Genomic DNA, 21,840 nt, shown 5'->3' with positions numbered 1-21,840 from the left:
GACCTGCTTCAGAACGCCCTAAATCACCCCAGCAAACTTTCTGGACTTCCTTGGATAAATAGAGGCTGCTTGACCTCTCTAGGAAAAGAGGCAGTTTACATGCTACCTGGAGTTTGCAAGAGCATGCCACAGAAGAAACTTGAGAGTCCATTTGCTGAAAAAACAGATCTGCCAACCTGCTTTTTAGGGAAGTGGGAAACCCCTTTCATCAGAGACGATGCTTCAAAACTAGTTTAGCTTCGGCCAGCCAGCACTTCAGTCTTGTGTGGACTGAGTTTAAGCGTATTGGCTCTCATCCCGCCCCATTTACTTAGGTATGGGAAATATTTATAAGCTCACCTTATTTCTGATAACAAGGTAACAACCAGACAACAAAGTACTATAAATATAAAATACATTAAAATAGCCAATATTGGAACATGGTCTTTACAGTGAGAAAAGATTCCTTCTAATTTGTCCCGCTTGAGCACAGGCATGAACTGAACGGAGCTTATACCCAGCATTAAACTTCGTTGGTCTTAAAGATGCCACTGGACTCAAACTTTGTTCAGATAGCAAAGTTGTTGCAGTTCTAGGAGACTCTGCATTAGGGGAGTGGGGGAAACTGCAGAAGCTTACGAACTTTTGTTCTAAACCAGTGTTCCCTCAAAATGGAATGAAATAAATAAAATAAATAAATAAGCTGAGTGTGAGCTAGCTCACAGTTTTTTAGCCTCCAGGTCACACATTTTTGCCTTAGCTCAGGAAGGATAGCTCCAGAGCAAACTAATTTATGCAGCAGCCAAATCGCTCACTCAGAATTTTAATGCCAGTAGCTCACAAAGTAGAATTTTTGCTCACAAGACTCCACAGTTTAGAGGGAACATTGCTGTAAACCCCTAACAGCTCTTTGAAATCCGTTCCACTCACAACCTGCAAAACTGACGATTGCCAAGCCAATCACACCCTTCCAGCTTACAAAGCTAGAACCTGCAGGACACGAAAACATTACCAAACACTCCCTCGCCTATCCTTGGGCGGGTAAAGCCTGGCTTGGGTGCCAAACTGCACATGCGCTTGGCTCTGTACTTCGGGAGTCGTAGTTTAACGGTGCATCTTTCCTTCTGCCTAGTCAGGCAAGGGGAAGCAGGAAGCCAGGCTGAACTACAATGCCCAGAAGGCGTCGCGGTGCAGCATCCATCCACCCTCCCCATATGAATGACTAATAAAACCCGTTGTCAGGCTAATGTGCTGCGAGGACTCGGAGGGTTCTCTTCCTTTTTGCACTTCACTGCAAAGCCCCTTCCCGGACCTGTTGAGAGTTTCAGTGGTTCCTGAAGCTTAAAACAGTCCCCTGCGTAGGGAGCAGCAGAGCTTGCAAAGTAAGGGGGGAGATCTTTTTATTTCCTGCTTGGTTGAACAGGCAGCACGGAGCTGGTCAAAAGGGGGTTGTTGCCATTGCAATGCGTGGCATGGTGAGTATTGTCAGTCGGCTGGGGCTGGGGGCTACAGCTATGCAAAAGCAGTGGGGTCCCGTCTGTAGGGGGCGGGCAGGGAAGCCCCACCAGAACCTTTCTCCAAAATGACCAGTATGATGTCAGTGAATGGAAACAAATGGACCTCCTGATGACACCTGGTATTTTTGGCCACTGTGTGACAGAGTGTTGGACTAGATGGGCCATTGGCCTGATCCAACATTGGCTTCTCTTATGTTCAGATAGATAGATAGATAGATAGATAGATAGATAGATAGATAGATAGATAGATAGATAGATAGATAGATAGATAACTTTTATTGGCATGTGAAATAAAATATAGTTTAAAAAATAACAACAGCAAAACTAGTATAAAAACAGAAACAGCAACAGTAATCATAAAACAGTGGTGATCATAAAATAGCAGTAGAACCATGCTCCAAAATGCAGGCCATTAAACAAACAGCTAACTAAAGATGGACTAGACTTTCAATTAAAAGTCTGGCTAGAAGGAAATATTTTGTCCTGGCACCTAAATGACACTAGAGTAGGTTCCGGGCAAGCCTGAAGTGGGAGACCATTCCAAAGGTGAGGTACCACCACTGAAAAAGCCCTGTCTCTAGTTGGTGCTCACCTCACCTCAGGGCACTGTGGCGAAGAGAACAGAATGTGAATTTGAGGATCTTAACTAGCAGGCCGGACAGTGTAGGAGAAGTCAGTCTTCTGGATAACTTGGCCCCTAACCCCCTCAGAGCCTTAGAGATAAAAATCAGCCCTGGATTCCTCTTGAAACTAACAGTTTTTGGGAAGGAAGGAAACAGACTGGACTGGTGAAGTTTTGAGCATTGCTTGTGATTTCTGTTTATTACTGATATCTAGACTTTAAAGACTAACTCTCTTTTTTTTAACAGTTGCTTTCCAGGCATGCCTATCTGCAAAAATATTCATCCGCCAGCGCTGTTGGAACACAGATTTCAAAAACTGCTAAATGTTGCTGGGGTAACAGTTTGGGAAGGGTTGCCCGTCAGTGTGGCAGATGCTTTTCTACCAAAATAGTTCTAGGAATCGAAACCAGTTGTGATGACACTGGGGCCGCCGTGATGGATGAAACGGGCAACATTTTGGGCGAAGCACTGCATTCTCAAGGCGAGGTACATTTGAAGTAAGTCGGTCTGAGTGAAGTTAGTTTCCGATGCTATTCAAGTTGAAAAAATGAGGAATCTTGTGGCATTGCGGGGGGGGATGGGACACTAAGTAGGTCTTATTCTGGCATGAGCATGTATTATGCCTGTAAAAGTTTGTGCTACAGTAAAAATCTCTCAGGTGTTTATTTTTGCTGCAGTTTCGGAGGCAATAAGAGTAGGGAGGCCAGCCTCCAGGTGGGACCTAGGGATCCCCCGGAATGGAATTACAGCTCATCTCCAGACTACAGAGATCAGTTCCCCTGGAGAGAGTGGATACTTTAGAGGGTGGACTCTGTGGCATTGTACCCCACTGAGGTCCCTGTTAGGGATGGGCACGAACTGGAGGGAATCGAAGGGTTCAATTTATACAGCTCTAGTAGGCAGCATGTGCACCCGGAAGTGAATGCATGTAGGTGACTGTATGTGTGTGTTGGGGGGCTGGGGTAATACTGAATTTAGCATTACCCCCAACCCCCTCAACACACACATACAGTCACCCACGTGCGTTCACTTCTAGGTCCATGCACCATCTACGAGAGCCGTTTAAACAGAACCTTTTCAATTTTCCCTGGTTTGTGCCCATCCCTAATTCCTATCCTCCCCAGGCTCCATCCTCAAATTTCCAGAAGTTTCTCAATGTGGATCTGGCAACCCTTCTCCCTCATCCCCCACCAGTGGCCTGGGGGACCTGGCAACACTAAATGAGAGGTGGAGGGACCCTTTCTTCTTTTTGGGCTCAGCCAGTTGGGATGGATCAGAAGGTGGGGCCCACTCCACACAAAACTGCAGGATCTGGTCAAGGAGCAAACGATAAGAGTTGATTCCACCTGAGTTCATTACTTTCTGTTCAGTAACCTAATTTACACAGTGAAGATAGTTTCAGAGGGGTAGCCATGCTGGTCTGCAGAAGAGCCATATTCGAATCTAGCAGCACCTTAGAGACCAGCAAGATTTTTGGGGAACGAGCTTTTGAGAGTCAGAGCTTGTTCCGTCAGAAGTGACACAGTGGATGTTGGATATCTGAGAAAGGGGGCTTTCTCTGTCAAAAGCTGATACCCCCCAAATCTTGTTGGTCTCTAGGGTGCTACTGGACTCAATTCTATTTTTTCTAATTTACACAAGACAAGGCAGTGAATAGTCCGAACTTTCTGGGACCCTAAGGGTAGCCACATATCACTACTGAGATACCGCCTCAGGAGAGAGTAGATACTGTTTCAGTTTGGTTCTGTAAGGCTGTGATCACATGTTCATTTTGATCAGGTTTCACTGCTGTTCCCTCTCGCATTTAAAATTGCTGATCAGACGCCCACATCTGTCTCCTGCACCAAAGTGGGCTCACTCGCGCGATCCTCCCAATTCCCTAGCGAGTTTTCCAACACCGGGAAAATCAACTACTTTCCGGGGACTTGCGCTTTGAATCTGCGATTTGCCTATCTGGACAGCCATCTCTCGCAATGATTGCGATTAGGTCGTCTGAATGTCCTTCTTCCAGTAGGGTTTTGTGTGTGTGTGATTTTCACCATTGTACACATGTGTGTGCATGCGCATATGCGGATGCGCAAATATTTTTTTAAAAAAAAATTGTGCTGCGCCGCCACTTGGCTGTCTGGACAGTGCCTGGAGCATTGTCACGCAAAGCAAGTGGTTGGGCAAGGGATGTGTGATCATCTGAACCCACTTTAAAATATCCCCAATCAAATCTACAGCGGAAACAAATTGCGGTACGCATGCCGTGTGGCCACAGCCTAAATGTCTGGCGGATCCCAGCGTCACAGTATTAGCAACCTGTGTTCAGTGGTGTCACAAGTTGTCCAATGACTGAAAAAGTTCCATGACGTGCCACACAATCCTTATTGATCCGCAGTTGACGTACAGTCTCATTTGCATGGGTAAGTCCAGAGTCAGACTGGCAGGGGCCCATTGAACCAAGAGCATCTAGAGGACCGAATTTGCAGAACAGCCCCAAAAACAGAGGGTGGGAGAAGGACGGCAACTATTCAGGGCATTTGCTTTCTCGTTTGTATTTCTTTTAACAGGACCAAAGAGCCACAATGCCAATATTAAGTACATTATTGTTTCTAATTAGAACAGGTGGGATTATTCCTCCCGTGGCACAGCAGCTTCACCAGGAAAACATCGCACGGATAGTACAAGAAGCGCTCTCTGCCAGTGGTGTCGGCGTGGATGATCTCTCAGCCGTGGCAACCACAGTGATGCCTGGACTCGCCTTAAGCCTTGGCGTTGGGTTAGGCTATAGCTTAGAACTGGTGGAGAGGCACAAGAAGCCGTTTATCCCTATCCATCACATGGAGGCTCACGCGCTGACCATCAGGGCAACCAACCGAGTGGAGTTTCCATTCTTGGTACTTTTGCTCTCTGGGGGTCACTGTATACTAGCAGTCGCACGAGGCGTTTCAGATTTCCTTCTCCTTGGACAAACATTGGACATTGCACCGGGGGACATGTTGGATAAGGTAATTCTTTTAACATGAGTAAATCTGTCAGCGATACTAATTTATATCGTTTACAGCAGAGGTGTCAAACATAAGGCCCACCCAGGACTCTTATGCGGCCCGCGAGCAACTAGTGCAAGGGAGGGAACAGAAAACTGCTTAGGGAGGGGAGTAGGTGGAGCCACTCCAATTGTGGTTTCAGCATGATAGAACAACCTCGTCTGCAGCAGTCAAGCATCGTGGGAGCATCTTCCCAGTGCTGTACCACTGGCTCTCCAGTCCGCCCATGTGGGTTTTCCTTTGCATTCGTCTCCCAGCCCACGGGGCCTTGCAGTGAGGATACACTAACTCGGCGCTTATAGGCTGCTGTCCTTTATACAGTTTCTATCTCTGGTACCTGGCATTATGTTTTATGGCATGCATGGCCCGGCCTGACAAAAAGACATTTATGTTAGATCTGGCCCTCATAACAAATGCAGCATTCTGTTTGCAAGTTTTGCAGCATTCTGTTTGCAAGCTGCCTTGGTGGCCCTTGTAAGGGCTGCAAGGTGGAATATATATTCAACTATTATACTAACCAATGTAAAGAAATAGAAGAAAACAACAAAAAAGGAAGAACAAGAGCTCTTTCCCACAGGATCCATGAAATCAAAGGGAAATTTAAAGCACGCTGGAAGATCAGCATGGAAATATATTAACCAGACAGGACAAAATAAAGAAAAGTTGGGAACCATCGGCTGCAGAACTGCACAGATGAGATGGAACAATGACATGTGGCATCAAAGAAGAATCTTCTGAAGAAGTTTTAGAAAGTGAAGTGAAAGCTGCACTGAGAGCATTTGGGGGAAACCTATCACCAGAGGTAGATGGGGCATCAATAGAGCTGTTCCAAACCAGAGAAATGAAGCCCATCAAAATCTTAACAAGAATATGCCAACAAGTATGAAAGAAATAATGGGCCGCAGACTAGAGGCACTCAATCTACATTCCGGTTCCAAAAAAAGGAGACGTCGAAGGCTACAGCAACTATCGGACCATCACATTAATTTCTCACTCAAGTAAAGTGATGCTCAAAATCCTACAACGACTGTTACCATATATGGAATGAGATATGCCAGAGGTTCAAGCTGAACATAACATAAGAGAAGCCAGTGGTGGATCAGGCCAATGGCCCATCTAGTCCAACACTGTCACACAATGGCCAAAAATACCAGGTGCCATCAGGAGGTCTAGCAGTGGGGCCAGAACTCTAGAAGCCCTCCCACTGTTGCCCCCCCAGGCACCAAGAATACAGAGCATCACTTGCCCCAGAGTCCCTATCCATACCTTGTGGCTAATAGCCATTGATGGACCTCTGCTCCATATGTTTATCCAGTTCCCTCTTGAAGCCGTCCATGCTTGTAGCTGCCACCACCTCCTGTGGCAGTGAATTCCATGTGTTAATCACACGTTGGGTGAAGAAGGACTTTCTTTTATCTGTTCTAACCCGACTGCTCAGCAATTTCATTGAGGGCCCATGAGGTCTCGTATTGTGAGAACACTCAATCTACATTCCAGTTCCAAAAAAAGGAGACGTCGAAGGCTGCAGCAACTATCAGACCATCACCGTAATTTCTAACTCAAGTAAAGTGATGCTTAAAATCCTACAATGACTGTTACCATATATGGAACGAGATATGCCAGAGGTCCAAGCTGGGTTTAGAAAAAGAAGATCATATTGCAAATTTATGTTGGTTACTGGACCATACAAGAGAATTTCAGAAGGAAACAAGCTTGTGTTTCATAGGTTACAGCAGGGACCCCCAGTGTGATGCCCACCTTTCCTGGCACCCACCAAGTCTTTTGAGAATGTGGGCAGGGTCAGATGCAAATCTGCCCAGCAAGGTTTCTGTTTGGCCACTGGAGATTTGACTGGCTGCCACCACAGCACAAGGAGCTTCACTCCGTGACTGAAGGCAAGTTGTAGGAGTCATTTTGTGGCTGGCTCTGCCTCCCGTGGCCGCCATTTTGTGGCTGTGCTTACCCATGTCGTGTCAGGCTGTGGTCACACACACCAAACAATCCACCTTCAATGCGCTTTCCAACTTGATATTGCCAGTTCACACAGTAAAATCCAGTTGGAAAGTGCGCTGAAAGTGGATTGGAAGTGGATTATTTCGTGTGTGTGACCGCAGCTTCAGAATTCCAACGGTGTCTGCGGTATCAGAAAGGCTGGAGCTCCCTAGATTACAGCAAAGGTTTTGAGTCTGTGGATCATGAAAAAGAAAATTGGAGTCCAGACCAACAGAGTTTTATTCAAGGTATGAGCTTTCGTGTGCATGCACACGTCTCCAGATGCAGTGAAACAAAACTTCTTCAACCATTACATATAGGTAGAGAGAGGGATGGGGGGTTAGTTGCCAGGAAGGGCTAATTAGTGTCAAGATGCATAAGTAACTGCTCGATTATAGCTGAGAGTGGATTAAGCCGGTTGGTAAGATCTGTGAATAGCAGTAAATTAGCATGCAAATTCCAAGGCCGATTTTGCACAAGGTGCTGCGCCGCCGTCACGCCTCCCTTTGCCCCGTTTCCGTGGGTCAATTTCCCACTCGAAGCCGCGCGGCTGCATCTTGACCTGCAGCTTCGCCCAGTTTTCCCTGTGGTTTCGTGATCCTGTTTTTTGAGGATCACAAAACCGCAGGGGAAATCGGGCGAAGCCGCGGGTCAAAATGCGGCCATGTGGCTTCGAGTAGGAAATTGACCAATGGAAACGGCGCAAAGGGAGGCGTGACGGCGACGCAGCTCCTTGTGCGAAATCAGCCCAAGAGTTAACAAACAGATGTGAGACCTGAGTTTGAGTCCAGTGGATCATGAAAAGTTATGGCTGGTTTTAAAAGAAATGGATGTGCCACTATGTTAGATTGTTTTGATGTGTAACCTGTAGTCTGGACAAGAGGCTACTGTTAGAATGGAATATGGACAAACAGAATTGTTTCCAGTTGTCAAAGGTCTCTGACAAGGATACATTTTATCTCCCTATGGGGATCCCTGCGTTAGAGGTTTTTTTCCCTGTGGCTTTGTAGTATTTTTGGTTCATGTTTTAATATGCATTTCTTTAATTTCTGGTTGGTTTGTTTTTTAGGTAGCCAGACGGCTTTCTTTACAACAGCACCCAGAGTGCTCTGGTTTGAACGGTGGGAAAGCGATAGAAAACATGGCCCAACGAGGAAATAACCTGTGCTATGGATTCAAAGTCCCCATGGAGCGACACTTGAATTGCAACTTTTCCTTTGCTGGGCTTCAGAACAATGTCAACAAAGTGATTAAGCAAAAAGAAAAGGAAGAAGGTATTCCCCACCCAAAAAAAGAGGACTGGTACAGGTTGTGCAGGTCATTCTGTTCATAGAACTGGAAAATCCATTTTGATCCTGATTTCCGCAGGCCTTCAGCAAGGGCAGCTCCTGTCCTGCGTCTCGGACCTGGCTTCAGCAGTTCAGCACACTGTCGCGGTTCACATCGCCAAGCAGACACACCGAGCCATTCTCTTCTGCGTACAGAACGGCATTTTACTGCAAGACAATGCAACTCTAGTAAGTGAGCAGTTGGATACTGTGTGTTTTCTGCATAGTTCCTTATCCCAAATTCCAACTGTATAATTAGAAGCCATCCGATTGCCTTTTAAAAAATAAATTGTACATTTAGTTCCATGAAGCAGCGACTTGAACACCTTGGTCCCAGCTAGAATCATTCTTTACTAACTAATGTGAAAGAAATGAGATATACCTAAGCGCCAGGAGTCCAAGGCTGTGCAGTCATCTGGGATCCAGCCATGGACAAGCAGAAACATAAACGTACTTAGCGCTGTTTTGCTTGTGCAAGAAAGCATCTAGCACTTTCCTCCCTATAGAGTATAGTGCCTAGAAATGCGTTGTTCAGCATCTTGCATAAGGAAAACCACAATAAGACTTGACTTCATGCAAGTAAATGCCAGCATCTTTTCCTGCTCTCCCAAGAGCCCTAACCTAAGCAGAAATTTTGCACTGGATCCCATCCAGTTTGCTGTGGGGCATCCAGATTGCGCCTATATCCTCTTTCCCCAGTTTGGTGTAGTGGTTAAGTGCGTGGACTCTAATCTGGGAGAACCGGGTTTGATTCTCCATTCCTCCACATGCAGCTGCTGGATGACCTTGGGCAAGCCATAGTTCTGTCAGAGCTGTTCTCTTAAGGGCAGTTCTCTCAGAGCTCTCTCAGCCCCACCTACCTCACAGGGTGTCTGTTGTGGGGAGGGGAAGGGAGAGGAGTTTGTAAGCTGCTCTGAGACTCCTTCGGGTAGTGAAGGGCGGGGTATAAATCCAATCTCCTCCTCCTCCTCCTCCATCATCATCATCATCATTGTCCCCAGGGGGAACTGATCTCTGTCGTCTGGAGATGAGCTGTAATTTTGGGGATCCCCAGGTCCCACCCAGAGGCTGGCATCCCTACATATGATGAGCATTGGGTGATTCTGAAATCATTATCAAGGGATGGCAATCCCGTATTAAGTTTCTTTCTCGCGTTACTGCGAGATCGCAGAATGCTTCGGCTGACAAGGTCCTTTCCTCCCAACACTGGTTCCAGGTGGTCTCTGGAGGTGTGGCAAGCAATCAGTATATCCGCAAAACTCTGCAGATCGTGACGGATGCCACTGGCTTCTATTTGCTGTGCCCGCCTCCCAGGCTCTGCACCGACAACGGAGTCATGATTGCATGGTAAGCGAGGATCCGTTTCTCCTTGCAGTGATTGTCAAGGTTGACCCCCTCCCTCAGTGTGGTAGTGGAACAAAGCTTAACATGGGTTTGGTTCCAGTCACTCCCCAGCAATGCTCCCTCTGAGCTGTGGAGTCTTGTGAGAAAAAAATCTTTTTTGTGAGCCGCTAGCATTAAAGTTGTGGGCAAGTGATTTGGCTACTGCATAAATTAGTTTGCTCTGGAGCCATCCCTTCCTGAGCTGAGACAAAGATCTGTGAGCCAGAGGCTAAAAAACTGTTAGCTAGCTCACACTAGCTCAGCTTAGAGGGAACACTGCTCCCCAGTAACAAACACCATGAAACAAAAGAGGCTTCGCTGAAGGAATTCAAGGAAGGATTTTATAGATATTACATATAGTTCAGCGGCAGTCAAGATGCACAGAAAAATAACAAGACGGGTAGCTATGTTAGTCTGTCTGTAGCAGTAGAAAAGAGGAGGAGTCCAGTAGCGCCTTGAAGACTAACCAAATTTGTGGCAGGGTGTGAGCTTTCGTGAGTCACGGCTCACCTTAAAGTTCTACTGGACTCTTGCTTTTTCCCCCTGCTGCAGAAAAAATGCAAAGCTGTATTGGCTAACTACTTACTCAGTTCTCACAGCAGAGATTTTGGTTTCTTATAGAGAGCCAGTCTGGTGTAGTGGTTAGGAGGGCGGACTCTAATCTGGGAGAACTGGGTTTGATTCCCCACTCCTCCACATGCAGTTGCTGGCGTGACCTTGGGCCAGTCACAAGTTCTCTCAGAGAGCTGTTCTCTCAAGGGCAGTCCTCGAGAGGGCTCTCTCAGCCCCACCGACCTCACAGGAGGGGGAGGGGAAGGAGATTGTAAGCCGCTCTGAGACTCCTTTGGGTAGTGAAGGGCGGAGTATACGTCCAATCTCCTCTTCTACAAAGAATCTGAAAGATTCCCCTGACAAAGCTGCAAGCAAAATGCGTTGGGGCTGTATGATTATTAAAGATTAATTTCTCTCTGCACCAATTTATTTCTTCATCTTTGTTTCCCACAAACTATGCAAAACTGACTGATTCAAGAGGGCTTTTCTACAAAGGCAGTAGAGTTGTGCTGTACTAAATGATTCACAAAATTCCTTGGAAAAATGATTAGGGAGTGTGGTCTACACTACGAGGGTGAGTCAAACGAAAACCTTAAAATGGCAATAAAATTGAGAAATGCTGCGCCATTGTCAGGCACAAGTTCTCTCAGAGCTGTTCTCTCACGAGCAGTCCTTGAAAGAGCTCTCTCAGCCCCCGCCTGCCTCACAGGGTGTCTGTTGTGGGGAGGGGAAGGGAAAGGAGATTGTAAGCCGCTCTGAGACTCCAAGGGAAGGGCGGGGGTATAAATCCAATGTCCTTTTCTCTTCTCTTCGTGTTCCAGAACATACAGCTATCTTCAGGCAGCACAGGTAGGGTAGGTGGACGGAAATAAGGATTGCAAAGGGAGAAATGTTGTCTTCTCCCATCACAGGCTATACTTTATAGAAAAGCCAGCCATAACCTTCTGAACTTATCCAACCAATCACAGGGCTGTCTCCATGGCATATCCTGGACATGAGCATCATTTCTGAGATTCTACAGCCGAGCTGTGTGAGCTAATTAGCAGGCCTGAGAGATGACCTTGGCTAGTAATCATTAGGGGGGGGCTGGCACCTGCAGTCAAGCCACAGAACAGCAAAGTGAAAGTTTAGCTGGCATTTTCCTCTAAGATGGCCTCTCTCCTGACAGTGTTCTGTGCAACTGGGATGCAGCACGGGGGATGGCAAAACACACCTGCCACATGGGAAACCCTGCACAGATACCGCCATGCGGGTCATTTCTGTATTTTGTTACCTTTTTTGTTTTGTTTGGCATGCCCCCCATAATTTTTATTGTCCCTCCTTCCCAGATTTAGTGTTAGGTGCGTTTGTGCATTTGTATTTTATCAAATCGTTGTATATATGCATTATTTTAAGGCTATCTTACCGCTGAAATGATTTAACATTTTTTGAAGTTGAGTGGAAAGGCAGCACAAAAATGTCTTCAGTAAATAAATGCGTATCCTTGCCATGGGAACTCACTCCCAGTATGTCCTTTTTCGCGTAAGATGTGAGCATATCTTGAGTACCTACCATTTTCTACAGGGAAATGACAAATGTCTAGACCAGGGGTGTCGAACTGATTTGTTATGAGGGCTGGATCCGACATAAAGGAGACCTTGTTGGGCCGGGCCATGTGTGTCATAAAATGTAATGCCAGGTAGCAGATATATAAACTTTATAAAGGACCCAAACACAAAGGGTTTTTTTTTACTTAAAAACATGCTTAAAACATCAGCACTCTTGCAATATTTTGTTTATTTAACAGTGTCTGATGACTGACACCCCTCGCTCTGAGTTATTGCATCAAAATGTCTGTGCTATTGCAATCTTGAGTATGCTGTTCAGGTGTGTATCTGTAAGCTGCAAACCTACGATGACGCAGCAGCAGCAGAACTGGAAGAAGAAGAAGAAGCAGAAGACAGCCAGTTCCACTCCGGGCCTGATGGAAGCCCTCCGGGGGCCTGATCCAGCCCCCAGGCCCCATGTTTGACACCCCTGGCCTAGACGATTCATCATCTGTCACATAAAAGCTTAGAGGAGGCTTCAGGTTCAAACCGCCGTCTACTTTTAAAGTATGTTAAGTCGGAGAGCTGGAACATGCCTTTTCCCAAAATCCCCGAAGAGCTTGACTGGGGGCTTGTTGCCAAGTTAGGTTAACAATATCATATTGAGCTTAAGGTGACAGAGAAATGGAAAACAAACAAAGAACTACCCCTACTTACGGAAATTATTTATGACATTATTTATTTATTTGCACAACGATCCTTTCTTTAGGAACGGCATTGAAAGGCTGCGTGCCGGATTGGGTGTCCTGCATAGCACCAAAGGCCTGAGATACGAACCAAAGTAAGTCTCACGGTTGCTCTGACCTGGATAGCCCGGGCTAGCCTGATCTCGTCAGCGCTTGGATGTGAAGCAGGGTCGGCCCTGGCTCATACTTGGATGGGAGGCCTGCAAGGAAGACCAGGGTCGTGACGCAGAGGCAGGCCATGGCCAGCCACCTCTGAAGGTCTCTTGCCCTGAAAACCCCTCCAGGGGTCACCATCGGTCAGCGGTGACTTGATGGTACTTTTCACCACCACAAGTAGCAGAGCTACCTAATTTCCCCCCAGCTTTACATACTTCATCATCTCTTTTGGCGCTCAGAGTTAGGGAAGAGCCCGCCCCCCACCAAAAAAAATAAAGAGTAGGAGCAGCACAGGATATGCGGACCCTTACCCATTTTGCTGAGGGTCCTCGGGGACAAAATGCCACGTGGTGTGGAGAAAGGGGTGTAGTAATGAGATGGAATCGGAGGAAACCACGTCCTCTTCTCGTGGCCGTGCAAGTTCTGCAGAACAAACTTTCCTCTAGTACAAGGGGGGTGGGGTTTCATCAGATCCCTTGTCCTGTCTGCCACCCCCCGTCCCATGTGGCACTCCATCTCTCAGGATGCCCCGCCCCTTAGCACCGGCTTTTCAGTGGCCACGGGGGACTCCGGCAGAAAGGGAGGGCAGGGAAAGCCCACCAAGATGCTCTGTTTCCAAGCAGTAAAATCCAACCCCGAAAAATTAGTGGCCATAGACCAGGGGTCCCCAGCCTTTTCAGCCCATGGACACGGCTGGAATTCTGACACAGGGTGGTGAGTGCAACCACAAAATGGCTGCCACGGGAGGCGGAGCCAGCCACAAAATGGATGCTTGAAGAGGTGGAGCCACACACGGAGAGGAAGCCCAAATGCAGGGGAGAAGAGGGGTAATAAAAAGTGCACTGGAACGAGGGGTGGGATATAATAAAAGAAGCGTCGTGGTGGCAGCTGCCACCGAAATAACATGATTTTAATCTGTATAGCCAATCAGTTCTTTGTTGGCAATTCAGAAACTCTGCTGGGTAAGAGCCTTACCTGGCCCCACCCACCTTCTGAGAATATTTGGTGGGCACCATAAAAACAGCAACCTTGAAAAGCATGAATCATAAATAATAGTACAATAATACTTTACTGTCGCTGTTTAGCAAAGACAAATCGCTACGTTAGGTTGGATTTCTATGTGTTCAACAGCTCTTGCATCAACATAGATGCCAAAACCAGAACCACTCCTCGCGGTTTGCTTGCATGAAGTGAAACTGATTGTGGGAGTATGCCTAATCATGTCTACGCAGAAATAATTCCCATTTTGTTTAGTGGGGCTCACTCAGTCCCGGGTCCCGGGAAAATGTTCTTAGGACTGTACGCTACATGCCCATTATCTTTTCCGTTGGCACAAGACTTAGCACAAAGTATTTCTTCCAATGCCGTTTCAAAAGTAAATGAAATGAAGTCATGTGAACTGCCAGTTTTACAATTCATTACTCCATATGCCCACTGATTTTTTTTTGTTAAAAATGAATATCAAGGTGTTGTGTGTGTGTCTGTTGCACAAGTGGAACTGCACAAAGTCCTTTTCCTCTCACATCTCTGGATCCAACCAGAGAATGACAGTTCAGTTTTTATGGGACTGAAGATAAAAGAATTAGAAATGAGGTACTGGGTTACTTCATCCATTCCTACTTGCCTTTGTAAAACGTGCAGGAATTAAGCACATAGCTACTTGTGACATAGGCTTATTGATTTGTGTAACCCTGAATTTGTAACATGATCAGAATATTGTGAAATAAGAAACAATAATGAAAGGTTATTCTTTTTTTTTTAACTTTCATTTCAGAGCTCCTCTTGGAACTGATATCTCAGAGCAAGTCGAAAAAGCCGCTATCAGAGTGCCAAAACTAAATCTGACAATGTAATAGATGACAGTTTTCAAATATTTGTGAAAGGGGAGTGTTGTTGCCATCAAATCATGTGGCAACTCTTTGCTGAGGATTCCATACCGGTTGCTTTTATGCTTACGTATTCAAATACGCTACTACTCTGTAGCTGGTGGCGCGGGCCTCAAAATGGATGAAGCCCAGAATCTGACGTGGTTAATCACCGTTTTCTTTTTGTTGTCATTCAGATTTTTTTCTCTTTTAAAGGGGCAGAATGTAAAAGATGCCCATATAGGTGTGTAGCAGAGGTGCAACATGAAATTCTGCCTTCTACACAACTTTTTTAAAAAAAAATTGTAGATCTTCCCTCTTTTTCATCTTGTCATCCTAGAGCAAGAAAAGGAGAAAGAAAAGTCTGTATGCAGTGTCCCCTCTAAGCTGAGCGCATGAGTGGCTGCTCATGAACACCGGAAGCCCTGCTCAGCAGCAATCTCTATCCCGCAGGGTCTTGCACTGCCCATTTGGAGATTAGGGCCATGGTCACACGGTCATTTTGATCAGGTTTCACCGCTGTTCCCTCTCGCATTTAAAATTGCTGACCAGAAGGCCGGATCCGCCTCCCGCACCGAAGCGGGCCCACTCGCGTGATCCTCCCGGTTCCCTAGCGAGTTTTCCGACACCGGGAAAATCAAGTACTTTCCGGGCACTTGCACATTGAATCTGCGATTTTGCCTATCTGGACAGCCATCTCTCGCAAAGATTGCGATTACGGTCGTCTGACCGTCCTTCGTGCGATGAAGTCCCCCCCCCCAAGCTTCCGCCTTTGTGCACATGAGCAATCCTGCGCTGAATAAATTCAATGTTTAAACGTTCAAGCGCCTTTATAGACTCCAGCGCTTGGTAGTACGTCACCGGTTCATTTTTTTCAGACTTCGTCCCGCTGCTTCAGACCAACATGGCTGCCCCCCGCCCCCGAATCTACCAACAGAATCCAGTCACTGTACTATCAGGTACGGTGCCTGGTGAACACTCCCTTCTCTTTCTGTAGGCAGGATCCCCGTGTTATGAAAGCAGGGCCGGCCTGTCATAGACAAAATTTAGGCAGCTGCCTATGGCACCAGCTTGACAAGGGCACCGTTCTGGCCTGCCTGCCGCCCGCCCTCCCTTCCCCTCCCTTCCCTCACGGTGCAGCAAGTCCTCGGCTGAGAAGTTGAGGCGTGGCAAGAAGCATGGCAGGCTCTCGTCCTCGACCCAGTACCTTGTTGCGGATCAGCCAGGGCGCACGACCGGAGCAGCGTGGCGAACAAGCAAGTGCCTCCCCGCACCAGCAGCTCCTCCTCCAGCGGCGCTTGCTCCGGTATGTCTTTGGAGGCCGCCCAGATCGCGATCTGTGCCCAAAGCTACTTGGGGCCGTCCTTCCCCCGGCCCATTCTTTTCTCCTTTATGACACCCCCCCCCCAATCTTCATGCAGAGACAGGCGTTTTGCTTCCCACGTACTGAAGCTTTCCTCCCTGACCATGGCAACAGGGGGCTTGGACCCTCAACCGGGGAGGAACCACAGCTGCCGCCGCTCTAGACAACCTTGGCGCCATCCCCCGGCCTTGGGGGGGCGCCGCGCCAGAAGGGGGTGTGCCAGAAATTGGGGGACATGGGGGGGGGGGGCGCCAGAAGGTATCTTCACCTAGCGGGGAAAAAAACCTTGGGCTGGCCCTGTATGAAAGACAACAAGCGCTTACCTCACAGAAGCTGAATTTTGGACACCAATGTTGAAATGCATGATCAGTGCTTTTATTTCCTACGATGGCACCGAATCCTTACTTTAATAATAGACAGGTACTCTCTTTCCATCACTGCACAAACCTGTTATGGACAGAGTGGTCATTCCTCCCCCCTTCAAATTGTAAATTAAGGACGAGAACAGCTGCTTCGGTCCTCTGTAGCTGCCCGTGCTTAAGATTTCTTTCCAGGCGCGTTGCACCGGAGGGCGCCAATGTCAACGATTCTGGGTCGCACGACTTGGATGAGGTCGGAGGCTGTGGTGTGTGGAGGTTGATAGTGCCCCGAGGGGGGGATGCGGGGCTTCTCTGGCATCCTGAATCTTCCCATGAGGTGAGTGGTCGTGGGGACTAAAAAGAGGGAATCCTTCGGGTGAAACCTGGATTTGTACACTTTGACACCACCTTCCTGTGATTTATCTGCAAAATGGAGGTAAAAATTATTTTCAGAGACACGAAGCTGCCTTACAGTGATGGTCCATCAAGGTTACTATGGTCTACTCAGACTGGCAGCCGCTCTCCAAGGTCCCAGGCTGAGGTCTTTTAAATCCCCTATTACCTAGTCTTTTTAACTGAAAATGCCGGGGATTGAACCTGGGACCTTCTGCTTGCCAAGCAGATGCTCTGCCACTGAGCCATGGGCCATCCCCAGCACATCAAGCTGCCTTATACTGAATCGGAGCCTTGGTCCCTCAAGGTCAGTATTGTCTACTCAGACTGGCAGCAGCTCTCCAGGGCCTCTAGCAGAGTTCCTTCCCATCACCTACTGCCAGTATCTTATCTGGAGATGCCGGGGATTGAACCTGGGACCTTCAGCATGCCAAGCAGGTGCTCTGCTACTGAGCCACGGGCCATCCCCAATACATGACTCTGCCTTCTACTGAATCAGACCCGTGGTCCCTCAAGGTCAGTATTGTCTACTCAGACTGGCACTGACTCTCCAGGGTCTCAGGCAGAGATCTTTCCCATCACCTACCGCAAGACCCTTGTACCTGGAGATGCGGGGGATTGAACCCAGGACCTTGTGCATGCCAAGCAGACGCTCTGCCACTGAGCCACAGCCCCTCCTCTAAACTAGACTAAGAAGCGCCATCTGGAGATCGTGTCAGACACTTGTGTGACATCACAAATGTCGGCCTCTAAAACCAGAAGCTACCATTCTCGGAGGTTTGACATCAAGGGTGCTTGACTCCCTCCCCCCCCCTTTGGACCGTGCTCCTGGGTCCTGTCCACATATTGCTTTCAATTCCCCCACCCAAGTTTCACAAGCTTGCAGTATGGAGGGCCACTATACAAGCAAAAGCCGCAACAGTTTAGCTCATTGGAGCAGGGCCTTCCACTGGTGCCAGCCTGCCAACGGACGAAACAATTGTCCGTACATGTGCCTTCTTCACTGTGGGCCCCCCTCCCCCCCGGAATGGCCTACCCAAGGAGTTCAGGAGGGCTCCCGTTCATGGCTTTCTGCAAACTGAAGGAAAAGGGTGGGATAAAAGAACACAAACGAAAAGTTCCATCCTAAGCAGGTCTACTCAGTGGGGCTTACTCCCAGGAAATTATTCTTAGGATGGCACTGTAAATGTTGGGGGGAGGAGTTTCAATTTTGGATGAAGTCTAAGAACATTGCTCCCAATGCTCCCTCTAAGCCGTGGAGTCTTGTGAGCAAAAATTCTACTTGGTGAGCTAGTGGCATTAAAGTTGTGAGCAAGCGATTGGGCCGCTGCATAAATTAGTTTGCTCTGGAACCCTCCTTCCTGAGCTAAGAGAAATGTGTGGGCTGGAGGCTAAAGACCTGTGAGCTGGCTCACACAAACTCAGCTTAGAGGGAACACTGAAATGCCTACTTAAAACAAGCAGACTGTATCTAATTTACAGGAAGTTAAGCTGCTGGAATCCATGAGACAAATGGTTGCTTGTACAGAAAAGTTCCACTGATTTTTTGGCCCTCTGAAGGCAGCGCACGTACCAGTCGGGGGGGGGGGGTATCCAGTTCCCGTTGCTGGGAAGGAATAACGGCATGGGATACAAAGAAGTGTGAAGTTGCTTCCCCTGGCACACGTAGGAAGTTTTGACCTGTAGCCTTCCCATGAAGGTCACCTCTAACTCCATGAAGGGCTGCCTCAACCACCCGCTCACCCCAGCCCAGAGATCTGTAACCAGTGACTGATCACTTATTTGAGCGTTTGATCAGACCATACGCATCTTCAGAAACAGGTGTGCAGCCCAGCGGAGCCAGTGAGATTCAAGCATGCTTATCTTTGGGCTTTTCCTTGTTTATGTCTTCCTGTTGCTTCAGGCGTGTTGTTTTTTTCTGTGTGTGTTTTACTCCCTCTAGTGGCCAGAAGGATATTCCATGGCTTTATGTCCGGGATATCTCCCTGCACATTTAAATGGCAGGTTTTTATGCCGGACATACAAAACCATGAAGCAAATGCACAAGCGAGGAAAATGGGAACGTGGAAAAGCACTTCCTTTGCCCTTTGCTTGTAACTAATTAGAGGGGTTTGGTGTAAGCACTGCATCCTGTGCAGTGGAGCAGCTATCAGGACAATCCTCATCTGGAGCTGTCTGAGGCGTTCACATGGACACGGTTTACCTTGTATGTGTACCGGAACAGCAGGTGGGCCTCCATTTATCTCCAAACTGAAAATTCAAAGGGAATGGTGAGAACTTAGAGGACAATTCTAAAAGCAGTTAAGAAACAATGCTCCAGAGTATTGCTGCTGAAGACCACGTGAGTCCTCGAGACGAAAATCATTTCAGGACTCCGGTAAACAATCTATTATTCACGTTGCCTGCTGTATACAAAGTCAGGTGGCTTCCTCTGTTTCCTGATTGATTCTTAACCTGCAGGTGGAGCCTCGGGAGGTGGGGGCAGCACGGGTGCCACAACACCACTTTCAGGTGACGACCCAGAAGTGACATCACATAGTGCCAGCGATGGGGAAGCGGGGAAGAGGTTGCCACCGTAGGCAGGCAACTGGTCAGCTTACCACACTCACAGGTGTAAGAGAGTACTGTGGGCTCACAGTCTGAAGTTATCAGAAGTGATTAGAGATGTGAAGGCCCAGAAAAATTCGGAAAAAACCCTAAAGAAAAGAAAAAAATTGATTATGGAACGTTTTATTTTAATATGATGAATAAAATATTTTAAGACAAGGTGTTCAAATATTTTCCAAATCATTTCTTTTATATATATATGGTATCAGATTGATCTAATTTCTCTGCACTGCGGACAAGCAAGTCCTAGGTTACAAACTGAACTCTCCAATGCAAGAACAAGATGCATTTCTTCCTTTAGGAGGCGCGATTGTCAGAAGAAAAGAAAAAGGTTTCAGTTTTGTTTTTGCATGTGGGTGGGTATTCTGTTTGTCATAATTGTTTGGATACACTATATTTTTAATATGCTAGTTGTGATAATTTCATGCCAAGTAAAAATGCCCATAGTCATATGTTATGTTCCTAAAGTAACAGAATGACTTTCAATCTAGAAAAGACAAAAGAAATGCTAATGTAGCATTTTTTTCAATTTTTCCGAAAATTTCCATTTCCCACCGAAAAAACCCGGGGGTTTTTCCGAGCTTCAACATTTCCGGAAATTTTACATATCTAGAAATGATAGGGCTTCTCCTCTAATGTGTGTCTTTACAACAAGACGTCCAGCGGCTTGCTAAAAATCTACACATTCACCACGGTTGAGGTTTTAGAGGGTAGCCGTCTTGGTCTGCAGTAGAGCAGCAAGGTTCGAATCCACCAAGACGAATAAGATTTCCAGGGGATGAGCTTGTATTGATTGATTGATCTGATTTACGTCCTGCCGAACCTCACAAGTGGGCTCAGGGTGGCTCACAGCTTATAAATACAACAATTTAAAAGGTATTAAGACATAATGCAGTGAAAATTAAAATTCATCTCTATACATAAATCAGCAGAGGGCGATAATTCAGTTTAGATTCTTTCAGAGACTTTGACCTCTATGGGCGCTCAGATGTACTTGTTTTCGCAAGTGGACAAATTCCCACCAATTCAGAGACGAGAGTACCTGCGCATTGCACAGTAAATAGAATGGGTGGGTAGGGCGCAGGGGGGCCGCCTCATAAGTTCGTTTTGTCAGACACAGATAGACATGGAGATCCTACTTGAGTCCCCCTCCCCCCACCCCCGCTGAAGAGGGACACAGGAATCTTATCTCACTACAGATGATAATTTTCTGCTTTGTACCTCTGCATCCCGACTTCCCTCTTTGCAACACCCCTCCATAAGAACATAAGAGAAGCCATGCTGGATCAGGCCAATGGCCCATCCAAGTCTAACACTCTGTGTCACATGGTGGCCAAAACCCAGGTGCCCTCAGGAGGTCCACCAGCGGGGCCAGAACTCCAGAAGCCCTCCCACTGTTGTCCCCTAAGCACCGAGAATACAGAGCCTCACTGCCCCAGACGTAAGAACATCAGAGAAGCCATGTTGGATCAGGTCAATAGCCCGTCCAGTCCAACACCCAGTGTCACACATTGGCCAAAACCCAGGTGCCCTCAGGAGGTCCACCAATAGGGCCAGACTGGGATATAAGGGCTCAGGGATCTCCAGTTCTACTTGCATCTGATGAATACAGCTTTGATTCTTGAGACTTTATGCCCTGGAAATCTTGTTGGCCTTTGAGGCTCTACTGGACTCGAATCTAGGGCTGTCACTTATCATGGCATAAGCTTCTGGGGTCTGGAGTCGACTTCCTCAATTACAGAGTGATCTTCCGCCTGCAGAAGATCCCGTTTCTCTTTCAGGTGCCATAGGAATCGTGTTTCTGTCAATGCATTTCGATATTGTTGCTACCAATGCGCACACACCGCCCCGCCTTCCCCCCCCACCACCACTCCAGGTCATGTCAGACGGCTGTCGTGCCCACTTGGAGCACCCAGATGTCTCAATTGGTGTAGTGGTTTGGTGTAGTGGTTAAGTGCACCAGTTTGGTGTAGTGGTTAAGTGCGCAGTCTCTAATCTCGGAGGACCGGGTTCGATTCCCCACTCCTCCACTTGCACCTGGCTGGATAGCCTTCGACAAGCCGTAGTTCTGATAAGAGCTGTTCTTGAAAAAAGCGCCGTTTCTGTCAGAGCTCTCTCAGCCCCACCTACCTCACAGGGTGTCTGTTGTGGGGAGGGGGAGGGAAAGGAGTTTGTCAGCCGCTCTGAGACTCCTTTGGGTAGTGAAGGGTGGGGTATAAATCCAATCTCTTCTTCTTCTACCTCACAGGGTGTCTGTTGTGGGGAGGGGAAGGGGAAGGAGTTTGTAAGCCGCTCTGAGACACCATTGGGTAGTGAAGGGTGGGGTATAAATCCAATCTCTCCTTCTTTTACCTCACAGGGTGTCTGTTGTGCGGAGGGGAAGGGGAAGGAGTTTGTAAGCCGCTCTGAGACTCCTTTG

At 47.5% G+C, this 21,840-nt stretch overlaps 2 protein-coding genes across 2 annotated transcripts in view; one reads left to right on the top strand and one right to left on the bottom strand.

Moving 5' to 3' along the window:
• The window catches only part of OSGEPL1 (O-sialoglycoprotein endopeptidase-like 1), a 31,777-nt gene extending 16,601 nt beyond the window's left edge, over positions 1 to 15,176 (top strand). The window contains exons 4-10 of the mRNA XM_015408846.1: positions 2,366 to 2,616; positions 4,725 to 5,112; positions 8,213 to 8,417; positions 8,512 to 8,660; positions 9,688 to 9,818; positions 12,702 to 12,773; positions 14,609 to 15,176. Coding sequence (XP_015264332.1) covers positions 2,366 to 2,616; positions 4,725 to 5,112; positions 8,213 to 8,417; positions 8,512 to 8,660; positions 9,688 to 9,818; positions 12,702 to 12,773; positions 14,609 to 14,687 — 1,275 coding nt within the window. The 3' untranslated portion in view covers positions 14,688 to 15,176. The remainder of the gene's footprint in view (positions 1 to 2,365; positions 2,617 to 4,724; positions 5,113 to 8,212; positions 8,418 to 8,511; positions 8,661 to 9,687; positions 9,819 to 12,701; positions 12,774 to 14,608) is intronic.
• Positions 15,177 to 16,599: 1,423 nt separating this feature from the next.
• Positions 16,600 to 21,840, bottom strand: part of ANKAR (ankyrin and armadillo repeat containing) — a gene marked incomplete at its 5' end in the record, with an annotated part of 56,903 nt that continues 51,662 nt past the window's right edge. Inside the window, 2 exons of the mRNA XM_015408844.1 lie at positions 16,600 to 16,844; positions 19,018 to 19,064. Of these exons, the coding sequence (XP_015264330.1) occupies positions 16,600 to 16,844; positions 19,018 to 19,064 (292 nt within the window). The remainder of the gene's footprint in view (positions 16,845 to 19,017; positions 19,065 to 21,840) is intronic.

Source organism: Gekko japonicus, unplaced genomic scaffold (genome assembly GCF_001447785.1).
Source record: "Gekko japonicus isolate JY-2015 unplaced genomic scaffold, Gekko_japonicus_V1.1 scaffold4269, whole genome shotgun sequence".
Taxonomy (NCBI): Eukaryota; Metazoa; Chordata; class Lepidosauria; order Squamata; family Gekkonidae; genus Gekko; species Gekko japonicus.
This window is presented reverse-complemented; position numbering and strand designations above follow the sequence as displayed.